This window comes from Pseudorasbora parva, chromosome 8 (assembly GCF_024679245.1).
Source record: "Pseudorasbora parva isolate DD20220531a chromosome 8, ASM2467924v1, whole genome shotgun sequence".
Taxonomy (NCBI): domain Eukaryota; kingdom Metazoa; phylum Chordata; class Actinopteri; order Cypriniformes; family Gobionidae; genus Pseudorasbora; species Pseudorasbora parva.
This window is the reverse complement of record NC_090179.1, coordinates 42,084,578-42,097,077: the sequence shown is the minus strand read 5'-3', so window position 1 is coordinate 42,097,077 and position 12,500 is coordinate 42,084,578. Positions and strand designations below refer to the sequence as shown.

At 35.1% G+C, this 12,500-nt stretch overlaps 1 protein-coding gene across 1 annotated transcript in view; it reads left to right on the top strand.

The window, feature by feature from the left end:
• The window catches only part of zgc:85932 (uncharacterized protein LOC405875 homolog), a 48,593-nt gene that overhangs the window by 34,313 nt on the left and 1,780 nt on the right, over nt 1–12,500 (top strand). Inside the window, exons 11-18 of the mRNA XM_067451883.1 lie at nt 546–763; nt 2,610–2,652; nt 2,750–2,824; nt 2,901–2,961; nt 3,201–3,265; nt 10,049–10,117; nt 10,404–10,482; nt 10,909–11,025. Coding sequence (XP_067307984.1) covers nt 546–763; nt 2,610–2,652; nt 2,750–2,824; nt 2,901–2,961; nt 3,201–3,265; nt 10,049–10,117; nt 10,404–10,482; nt 10,909–11,025 — 727 coding nt within the window. The remainder of the gene's footprint in view (nt 1–545; nt 764–2,609; nt 2,653–2,749; nt 2,825–2,900; nt 2,962–3,200; nt 3,266–10,048; nt 10,118–10,403; nt 10,483–10,908; nt 11,026–12,500) is intronic.

The following is a 12,500-nucleotide window of genomic DNA, read 5'->3' as shown; positions in this document are numbered from 1 at the left end:
CTCAAAAAACATTTCTGATTATTATGTTTTGGGGTCAGTGAGTATAATAAATAAATGTGTAATATTTTTATTCAGCAGGGAAATATTAAATTAATCAAAAGTGACAGTGAAGACATTTAGAATGTTACAAAAGATTTTATTTCAAATAAATGCGGTTCTTTTTTTGAATGTTCTATTGATGAAAGAATCCTAGTATTAAAATAATTTCTGAAGGGTCATGTGACACTGAAGACTGGAGCAATGATGCTGAAAATTCAGCTTTGATAACAGGAATAAATTACACTAATAATATATTCACATAGAAAACAGATATTTTGAAATTAACACAATAAATAAACAATATTACCTTTTTTACTGTGTTCTAATCAAATAAATGATGATCTGAAACTTTAAATACTCTTAGATATTCCAAACTTTTTTTTAAAGAAGTGAATATATTATTTAAAAAGTAAATCTAGAGTTTCTGAGATCAATCTGGCATGATTTGAGTATATTAGTGTCTTTCTGAACTAGACTGATTCTGTGTCTGGTGTTTGTGTGATCAGGCGCGATCCGAGCGTGATTTTCTCTCCTCTCGGGACATGTCTCTGCTCAGTCCGGTGCTCAGCACCATTAAAGACCTTGGTTACGTCCCGCGGCGGGAGCTTGTGTTACGCGGTCGCCTGGCACCAGGTCATTACATCATCATTCCCACCACTGCAGAGACCAATCAGGTGGGAGAATTCCTCCTGAGAGTCCTGACCGAGAAAGGAAACCACACCAAGTAAGTGATGCTCAGCCATATGCAGGAAAATCACAAGCATGATCTCCTAAATATCTCAATTCAAGACTCTGAAGAGCATGGTGCAGGTGCACTAAGGGTGTTTCCAAATCCACTTTCAGTTTAACGACGGAAAAAATGGTCAGTGCGCCATGGCGGATTCGCTATTTACATGGCAGAATTAGTTAGTGGAAAGACTGAACACTTCTCTGGAGAGGAAACCTTTTATTTTCTATATTTAAAAAATAAGTGTGAATTGCGCTTATTCGGTAGCCTGGATGCCAGCCGAACTTAGCCCCACCCACAACATTTGAGCTCGGGCAGTTCGGTCTGGCCTCGCTCCATAGAGGAGTAATTAACCCCGAACAGAAACTGTTCGGACCAATGAAATCATCAGGGCGGGCTTTAGATGATGACGGACAGATGATCAACAGTAACGTAATCATCACGTCATCAAAGGCGCTTGGGTTGAATTTATTCAAATCCTAAATGAAGAGCTTTTTTGTATCTGCATTCACCTTCACTATTTCTCTCTGAAATGATGATCATGTTGGTAAGTAACAATGTATCATTAAATTCTTTTTTTTTACAACACCGGCAAAGTTAGTTTATTCCAGCGTGCAAAAACTGAGATTTGGCAACAGTGCAGTTGAGCTCTGTTGACATTTGACAACTAACGTTATGCGTCGCTTCGTTGCTCTGATTGGTTCTAGGTCTAACCAGTTGAGGTCTTTCCTGGTTCAGTTGAAACACGCCCCATAATTACAGCCCAATGGAGCTAGCCTGGATGCCAGCTGAACTTAGCCCCGCCCACAACATTTTTAGGTCGGGCGGTTCGGTCTGGCCTCGCTCCATAGAGGAGTAATTATCCCCGAACAGAAACTGTTCGGACCAATGAAATCATCAGGACGGGCTTTAGACGATGACGGACAGATGATCAACAGTAACGTAATCATGCACGTCATCAAAGGGGCTTGGATTATATTTGTTCGAATCCTCAACGGAGAGCTTGTTTGTATCTGCATTCACCTTCACTATTTCTCTCAGAAATGATGATCATGTTGGGTAAGTACTCTGTGCATCATTAAATTATTCTATTTTTTTACAACACCGGCAAAGATTGTTTATTCTAGCGCGCGTACAGACAGGGTTGCCAAGTTTTTACAACATAACCCGCCAACTACTAGCCCTAAATAATAGCTTCTCGGGGGGTTCTTCGGGGAAAAAATGGCGTTTGGGGTAAAATGTGTGTTACTTTGGCAAGGTTGCCTGCTAAAATTCGCACTCATGGGTCTATATATCACATAATAGTCGCTTCAACCAGCGGACATAAACAACCCGCCAAAAAAAACGCGGACTTGGCAACACAGTCCAGTTGAGCTCTATTGACATTTGACAATGCGTCGCTCTGTTGCTCTGATTGGTTGTAGGTCTATCCAATTGAGGTCTTTCCTGGTTCGGTTGAAACACGCCCCATAATCACAGCCCAATGGAGCATCAGACTCATATTCTGACTAGAATTGAGTATGACCACGTCAGGCTACTTATTCGGGCTTCACAGATTCAATTGCATAATTCAGTGTGCAGAAAAATATACTTGCACTCATACACACCTTGGGTCTTAGAGACCCTTTATAATTTTTACAAAAAATGAATGGGAAAACAAAGGCATGAATTAGGAGGAGGGTAGTGAATGACATCCCGGATCACTAAAGACCTGTGGTATGCATTTAAGGGTTAAACATACTCCACTAATCTTAGTTTTATTCACAACTTTTACAAACATTTTTAACAGTGTAATAAATCACAGCATTGCCTAAATCTACTTTATATACGTGTGTGTTTGCAGAGCTGCTGAGAGACCTGGAATAGACGGAAAATTACCGACACCGGTAAAACAGACGCTTATCGAGTTTCACTGATCATTTATGTCACACCGGGTTCATTTCTCATTTTTAATTATTTTCGTATGCATTTATGTCCGTGCAGCCGATGTCTCCACGTCTCGCAGGTCTGCCGTCTGTAAACGAAGCCAAAGATCTCTTCTTTAAGCACTGTGTCAAGGTAAAAACCTGTTGGTTGTTCATTGCACATGTATTGTCATATGCATACAGTGTGTTGATGTGTGTTTTCTGTGTAGGGTTCTTACTGTAGGCCACTGGATCTGTACAACCTGCTGACTGAAGCCATCTCAAAGGGAGGTAAGAAAACAGTTTATTCAAATAGGTCTTTTCTACTTCTTTATTTCTACATTTGCATTTCAATGCAAAAGTCTCTGTGCAGGAGAAGTGGTGTTTACTGTTCCTCTCTAATGCTGTTATAATGCAATTCTTTTTATTCATTCTGCAAGCGAGTTGAAAACCATACGGGAAGTGATGCGTTAACCAGTGAGGAAGTAAGTTAATTTGCTGATGTTATTTCTTGTTTTCTGCCCGATCAGTCTTTGCAGGTAGTGAGAAGAAGCTGAGTTTGGAGCAATGCAAGAGTTTTGTGGTGCTCATGGATGTATCCTTTTAGTTTTTTTATAATATTTAGCTTTTATTTTTTGTATTTTAAGTTGTCATGTTAATTTTTGTTTAATTTTTTATTAATTTCATTGTGTTATTTTGTAATTTGATTAGGTTTTTAATGTTAAATATTGCTATTTCAGTTAAATTATTCTTTAAATTTAAATTTCAGTTTTAGTTTTTTTTATTTCCAGTTTATTCACCACAAAAAGAAAATGATCCCATCATTTACTCCCCCTCAAGCCATCCTAGGTGTATATGACTTTCTTCTTTCAGCCAAACAGAGTTATATATATATATATTTTTTTAAATCCTGCTCTTCCAAGCTTTGTAATGGGACTGAATTGGGGTTTAGATTTTGAAACGCCAAAAAAGTGCATCCATCCATCATAAAAGTGCTCCATACGGCTCCAGGGGGTTAATAAAGGCCTTTCGAAGCACAGTGATGGGTTGGTGAGAAAATATCCATATTTATAACTTTATAAACTATAATCACTGGCTTTTGGCCGTATGCAAGTCGAGTTCCGTCGAAACAAAACACTGGTCACGAATTAGAAGTTGAAAACGAGATTTTTAAAGAGAAATGTGGGAGAAGCTTGAGTTTGTTGCTCTATTTGTTTGAAGGGCGAGAGGCTTTTACTATCACCTGAGCTTATGCGACTCCTACATCCTACGTTATGCGTCGGGTCAGTAGTATCTATAGTATAGTTTAGTATAGTATAGTATGGTATAGAGTATAGTATAGTATCGTACAGTATAGTATAGTATAGTATAGTATAGTATAGTATAGAGTATAGTATAGTATGGTGTAGTATAGTATAGAGCAGAGGTGGGACAAAGTCATTGTTATGCAAGTCACAAGTAAGTCTCAAGTCTTTGCCCTCGAGTCCCGAGTCAAGTCGAGTTAAAGATGAGTCAAGTCTCGAGTCGAGTCAGAAGTCAAAGCCAACAAGTCTCAAGTCGAGTCCAAGTCCTACCATTTTAGTTTCGAGTCACTTCAAGTCATCTTACCACAGAAATAAAAATTATACAAATCATGTATGTCTGTAAGATTTATATTTATTTAAACCTCTTTTTATACAATGACATTAAGCAAATACAGTAAAAAAAAAAAAACAGAAACACTAGAACAATGCACAGCGGCTTCAGTCCTGTATTGTGTTGACCTCATATGGCAAAACAGTTCAACTTTCAAATAGATATGGGTCCTTTTAGCCTAAACTTAGGGCATTATGGAAACATTATGGGAATATTGTTTAGCTTATTTTTGGTTTAATTTGGTTTACTTTAATAATTTAATTTATTCAATTATTTTGTTTTGCTATACTTTTTATGCCAGCTTGCCATAGCCCCCCTAGCATCCCCTCGCGGCACCCAGGGGTCCCTGTCCCCACTTTGAATACCACTGCTATAAAGCATATGACTTCAGTTTCTGGAGGGAAAGGGCTTTCTTATGACTTTTGAAGCGGTGAAAATATTCGTAATATTGCATACACTGAAACTGAAATATTATCGTATACCGTAGTGTATAATAGACAATGAATATTAACACAACAACACTGATATGAGTAAAGAGTAGTTTCAAATACAGTGTGAGGCTATAAGGGATTTTCTGACATCTGTTTCATATTCTTCTCAGGTATGAAGAATACCTAGAGGGGTGGGGGGCCCAAAACAAGCCCAATATTATTATATTATTTATTATCATCAGTATAATTTATGCTCAATAATTTATCAATAAATGACCCTGCAACATTTTAAATTGAAATCTCGTGGAGTTTAAAATGCAAATACTGATGGGATTTTACAAAATTCTTCAAGTTGCAATAAAGACTGTGAACAGAAGAGGTTTGTAGATGGAAAAAGAGAAAAAGTGACGTGAAGGATTATGGTAACTCCAGTCGGAGTTATTGCACACATATAAGGAGCAGTGGTGAACATGCTCACTATAAACCGTAAAAAGGATAAGCCCTGCATCTCAATGTGCAATCTGCTCAAATAGTATTGAAAATTACTAATGTCACATAGCTACTATTTAGGATTATTATGCACTTTTTTACAGTCTATGATTGGGAGTTGGTGCATAGGAAAACACTGAGAGTGCTGCAATATAGAGACATGTTTATAATAATATACATTCGAACCATACCTACTGTTATTATTAGCAGCCTATACTTTTTTTTATTATTTATTTTTATTTTTATAATAGCCAAATAATAATAGTCATAATAAATAGCCTACATTATAAAACATATTTTTAAGATTAAATTAGGTGGCTTACCTCCCTGTTTCCTCTCCATCTCTGTATATCTTTGCTGGTTGCATTGTTTGTAAAAAAAATAAAATGTATTCGTCTATTTACGTCTATGAACTATCATTACATTTATAACATCACATCACATACCTGCACGTTGAACGCGATTTTTCTTCAAAGAGGGGAAGGAGGCGGGATGTATAAGGACGAATGAATACAGCACTTGTATCGTTGCACTATGCCTATTAGCTGTGAGAGACAGTGCCAGTCAATGTATTTGGACAAAACAGCGACCATAAATGTAAAGAAACGAAGTTGCTTGTCATATTTTCCTAACAAGCAACCACATTTTTTCAAATAAGCCCAAAAAACCGCGACCCGCAACTCGAGATTTTTTTACCGCGACTTGCCAAAAAAAAGAAGCCCAAAGTCACGTGTTATACGCGGACTTGGTAGCTATGGATACTGTCGAATCAAACCAACGTGGGACTACAGTGATTGGATGTCGTGCTGGCAGCGCACGTGCTATCTGCATGCATACAGGTGCAGCTTTTTTTCACTGAGAGCAGCGCGGCCGTGTGAAAGAAAAATAGCCAAAAAGTAGCAAGTCTTCTCGAGTCATGAGGCTCAAGTCCAAGTGAAGTCACAAGTCATTGATGTTAAAGTCCAAGTCGAGTTGCAAGTCTTTGTACATTTTGTCGAGTCGAGTCCAAAGTCATCAAATTCATGACTCGAGTCTGACTCGATTCCAAGTCACATGACTCGAGTCCACACCTCTGGTATAGAGTATAGTATAGAGTATAGTATAGTGTAGTGTAGTGTAGTATAGTATAGTATAGTATAGTATAGTATAGTGTAGTGTAGTATAGTATAGTATAGTATAGTGTAGTATAGTATAGTATAGTATAGTATAGTATAGTATAGTATAGTATAGTGTAGTATAGTATAGTATCATGTTGTATACTATAGTGTAGTGTAGTGTAGTGTAGTGTAGTATAGTATAGTATAGTATAGTATAGTGTAGTGTAGTGTAGTGTAGTGTAGTGTAGTGTAGTGTAGTGTAGTGTAGTATAGTGTAGTATAGTATAGTGTAGTGTAGTGTAGTGTAGTGTAGTATAGTATAGTATAGTATAGTATAGTATAGTATAGTATAGTATAGTATAGTATAGTATAGTGTAGTGTAGTGTAGTGTAGTGTAGTGTAGTGTAGTGTAGTATAGTATAGTGTAGTGTAGTGTAGTGTAGTGTAGTGTAGTATAGTATAGTATCATGTTGTATAGTATAGTGTAGTGTAGTATAGTATAGTATAGTATAGTATAGTGTAGTGTAGTGTAGTATAGTATAGTATAGTATAGTATAGTATAGTATAGTATAGTATAGTGTAGTGTATTATAGTATAGTATAGTATAGTATCATGTTGTGTAGTGTAGTATAGTATATTACAGTATAGTATAGTGTAGTATAGTATAGTATAGTATAGTATAGTATAGTATAGTATAGTATAGTGTCGTGTAGTATAGTATAATATAGTATGGTATAGTGTAGTATAGTATAGTATAGTATAGCATAGTATAGTATAGTATAGTGTAGTATAGTATAGTATAGTGCCGTGTAGTATAGTATAATATAGTATAGTATAGTATAGTATAGTATAGTATAGTATAGTATAGTATAGTATAGTATAATATTGTATAGTATAGTATAGTATAGTATAGTGTAGTATAGTATAATATTGTATAGTATAGTATAGTATAGTATAGTATAGTATAGTATAGTGTAGTATAGTATAATATTGTATAGTATAGTATAGTATAGTATACTATACTACACTACACTATACTATGCTATACTATACCACACTACACTATAGTATAGTATAGTATAGTATAGTATAGTATAGTATAGTATAGTATAGTATAGTATAGTATAGTATCATGTTGTATACTATAGTGTAGTGTAGTGTAGTGTAGTGTAGTGTAGTGTAGTGTAGTGTAGTGTAGTATAGTGTAGTATAGTATAGTATAGTGTAGTGTAGTGTAGTGTAGTATAGTATAGTATAGTATAGTGTAGTGTAGTGTAGTGTAGTGTAGTGTAGTATAGTATAGTATAGTGTAGTGTAGTGTAGTGTAGTGTAGTGTAGTGTAGTATAGTATAGTATCATGTTGTATAGTATAGTGTAGTGTAGTATAGTATAGTATAGTATAGTGTAGTGTAGTGTAGTATAGTATAGTATAGTATAGTATAGTATAGTATAGTATAGTGTAGTGTATTATAGTATAGTATAGTATAGTATCATGTTGTGTAGTGTAGTATAGTATATTACAGTATAGTATAGTGTAGTATAGTATAGTATAGTATAGTATAGTATAGTATAGTATAGTATAGTGTCGTGTAGTATAGTATAATATAGTATGGTATAGTGTAGTATAGTATAGTATAGTATAGCATAGTATAGTATAGTATAGTGTAGTATAGTATAGTATAGTGTCGTGTAGTATAGTATAATATAGTATAGTATAGTATAGTATAGTATAGTATAGTATAGTATAGTATAGTATAGTATAGTGTAGTATAGTATAATATTGTATAGTATAGTATAGTATAGTATACTATACTACACTACACTATACTATGCTATACTATACCACACTACACTATAGTATAGTATAGTATAGTATAGTATAGTATAGTATAGTATAGTATAGTATAGTATAGTATAGTATAATATTGTATAGTGTAGTGTAGTGTAGTATAGTATAGTATAGTATAATATTGTATAGTATAGTGTAGTGTAGTGTAGTGTGGTATAGTATAGTGTAGTGTAGTGTAGTATAGTATAATATTGTATAGTGTAGTATAGTATAGTGTAGTGTAGTGTAGTGTAGTGTGGTATAGTATAGCATAGTATAGTGTAGTGTAGTATAGTATAATATTGTATAGTATAGTATAGTATAATATTGTATAGTATAGTGTAGTGTAGTGTAGTGTAGTGTAGTGTAGTATTGTATAGTGTACTATTGTATAGTGTAGTATTGTATAGTATAGTGTAGTGTAGTGTAGTATAGTATAATATTGTATAGTATAGTGTAGTGTAGTGTAGTATAGTATAATATTGTATAGTATAGTATAGTGTAGTGTAGTATAGTATAATATTGTATAGTATAGTATAGTGTAGTGTAGTGTAGTATAGTATAATATTGTATAGTATAGTGTAGTGTAGTGTAGTATAGTATAATATTGTATAGTATAGTATAGTATAGTGTAGTGTAGTATAGTATAGTGTAGTGTAGTGTAGTATAGTGTAGTATAGTATAGTATAGTGTAGTGTAGTGTAGTGTAGTATAGTGTAGTATAGTATAGTATAGTGTAGTGTAGTGTAGTATAGTATAATATTGTATAGTATAGTATAGTATAGTGTAGTATAGTGTTGTATAGTGTATAGTGTAGTATAGTGTAGTATAGTATAGTATAGTGTAGTGTAGTATAGTATAATATTGTATAGTATAGTATAGTGTAGTATAGTATAATATTGTATAGTATAGTGTAGTGTAGTGTAGTATAGTATAATATTGTATAGTATAGTATAGTGTAGTGTAGTATAGTATAGTGTAGTGTAGTGTAGTATAGTGTAGTATAGTATAGTATAGTGTAGTGTAGTGTAGTATAGTGTAGTATAGTATAGTATAGTATAGTATAGTATAGTATAGTGTAGTGTAGTGTAGTGTAGTATAGTGTAGTGTAGTGTAGTGTAGTGTAGTGTAGTGTAGTGTAGTGTAGTGTAGTGTAGTGTAGTGTAGTATAGTATAGTATAGTATAGTATAGTATAGTGTAGTGTAGTGTAGTGTAGTGTAGTGTAGTGTAGTGTAGTGTAGTGTAGTGTAGTATAGTATAATATTGTATAGTATAGTATAGTATAGTGTAGTGTAGTGTAGTGTAGTATAGTGTAGTATAGTATAGTATAGTGTAGTGTAGTATAGTATAATATTGTATAGTATAGTATAGTGTAGTATAGTATAATATTGTATAGTATAGTATAGTGTAGTATAGTGTAGTAAAGTGTTGTATAGTGTATAGTGTATACTATGTATACCATAGGATTTCTGAAGGATCGTGTGACATTGAAGTAAATGCTGAAAATTCAGCTTTGATCACTGGAATAAATGACATTTTAACATAGTATATTACAATAGAAATAGTTTTTTGTATTGTAATAATATTTCACTGTTTTTTACTATATTTTAATCAAATACATGCAGCCTTGGTGAGCAGAGGAGACTTCTTTCAAAAACATTTAAAAATCTGAATTATTCCAATTTTTGAGTGGTATAATAGCATGTTCGTTTCACATCCTATATCTAAGAGTAGTACGCCGTGTATATATATGCTAGTACCTCATTCTCAGCTTAGCCCATGTCTTATCTCAGTTGCCCCGGGCACATCTGGGTGTGTGAGGTATTTTATGGTGCAATTCAAAAGAATGTATAAGATTGGGTGGAGATTGGAATGTCACCTTAACTGCACCAATCAGAGCCAAGGAATGGGTCGACTCGACTTGACAGAGTTCCAGGCATTGTGGGAAAAGCTCAGGAAGTGGACGGTGAGATATATTTGTTTTAATGTATGTAGGGAGTGTTTGATTACGCCGAGGTGAAGGTGTGTGTATTCATGTCACATGACAAATGACATCATTGTAAGAACATTTAAAAAAACAAAAATGCATTTAAATTAATTTCCTTTTGAGAAAATGAATGGAGATTTTACTTCCGAAACCAAAATGTTGCACTAAGGAATGGATATTGCTTCAAGGAATGGATTAATATTCATTACTAGATCAAATAAAGACTGGATTTTGTGATTATTCACCCTTTTTTATGTTTTTGTAGAGTATTTTTATGACATTTGACAAAAACAAGAACCAATCGCTGGATTATCAAGAAATCTCTCCCTCTTTGTCAGCAGCAGGTGAGACCTATGACACACACTTACTCTCTCTCTCTCACACACACACACACACACACACACACACACACACACACACACACACACACACACACACACACACACACACACACACACACACACACACACACAAACACACACACACACACATGAGCAATACAAGTATGAGCATGCACATACACACACACCCTAACATGCAAATGCACTCATTGACGCAGCAGTTCGTTTATTGAGAATTAACACACACACACACACACACAGACACATATTCTATTACTCAGACACTACTAGTGAAACGCTCTCCCACACACATCATGTTGTAACACACCCAGCTCTCAGAAGAGAAACCTGTTCATTCATCTGTCGCGCTGAGAGGAATGTTGTGTGGGCTGATCAGTTTGATCTGTGCTCGTCTGCTCTGGTCTACAGGCATACAGGTGGATGAGTTCATACTGCAGCTCATCGGCCTGCGCTACACAGAGCCAGATCTGACCGTCAGCTTCCCGGGATTCCTCTTCCTGCTCATGAAACTGGACAGCATGATACGTAAGATGGCAGAAGTTTGAACACACAAATCAAAGTCAAATTATTGGTAAAGTTATTGCACAATAGTGTTTGGAGAGAGTTCACCTAAAATTACATTTCATCCCGTTACAAATGCATATGAGTTTCTTTACTTCATGGAACACAAAATGAGATTTGGATAATATTTTTGGGTCATTGTGTGAAAAAATCTGAAATGTACTCCTCAAAAATTCATGAGGAATTACTCTGGGTTCGGGACAGCACGCCAAATATCTTTGCTGTATTTAATTTGATGTAAGTGTGAACTCGTGAAAGTACAAGAAAATACTATTCAGTCTTTTCCAAATTTTAAATTTAGTTCACTAGCTATGTTTCTTTTCATACATAGTTATGAATTTACCTTGTGTGCAAAATTTGAATAGTGCATAAAACATAAAGCGAGTAAGCCTAAAGCAGCGTTTCCATCCCATGTGTTCAAGAGAACAAAATGGCCACTTCCTGGGAGAAAGGCACAAAATATTTATAATAAAAATGGAAGTTGCTGCAACCAGGGAACACTGTAAAAAAATTGTTGGGTCAACTTGAAAAAATAAGGCAACTTATTGCATTCAACTATTAAAGGTCCCGTTCTTCGTGTGTTTTCGAAGCTTTGATTATGTTTACAGTGTGCAATATAACATGAGTTCGCGTGTAAAAACACACAGTATTTTTCACACAATTGACTTATCTGTACAGCGCTGTTTCCTCTGTCCTAAAACGGCCTGATGATTTCCTTGTTCTATGAAGTCCCTCCTTCAGAAACACGTAACGAGTTCTGATTGGGCCAGCGCTTCCCGTGTTGTGATTGGACAGCAGCTTAGCGCACTTTGCCCGGAAAGGTCCCGCCTCTTACCATAACGGGGAGATGCAAGCGCTGAATGCGCGCTCTTCTCCTCGTGGGAGAGCAACGAGACCACGCCCCCTATTTTGCGTGTTCTTGTGGGTCTTAAGTGCAATAGGTTACCTTATTTTTTCAAGTTGGCTCAACTTGTTTTTTAATTTCTTTGACAAGAAGTTTTAAATTCTAAAGATTACCTTGTAAAAAATTATTTAAGTTGATTTTAACTGGAGCGAATTGGTTGAGGTCTCTTAAAAAGTTGAATGCGATTGCCTTAAGTTGCCTTATTTAGTAAGCTTGTTCAATTTAAGTTAGTTCAATTTAAACCAACATTTGAGATGCTGCGATGCGATTGGTCCGCTGGTTTGTCCTGTTATCCAATCACAGCCTCTGTTAAGGCAAAGTCACGTGAGAATTTTGTGGCACAACAAGGGATTTATTCACTAAACACGAAGGTTTCAGAGGCAGAGTGTAAACGTGATTGACACAGCATGAGGTTATATTTATTTTTTAACACGTGAAAATCTCGGACGAGAATTTCGGACTCAGTGTGGAAGGGCCTTTAGTGTAAATACACTGTAAAAAAAAAAGTGGTGGTTTTTGTTGGATTAACTTAAAA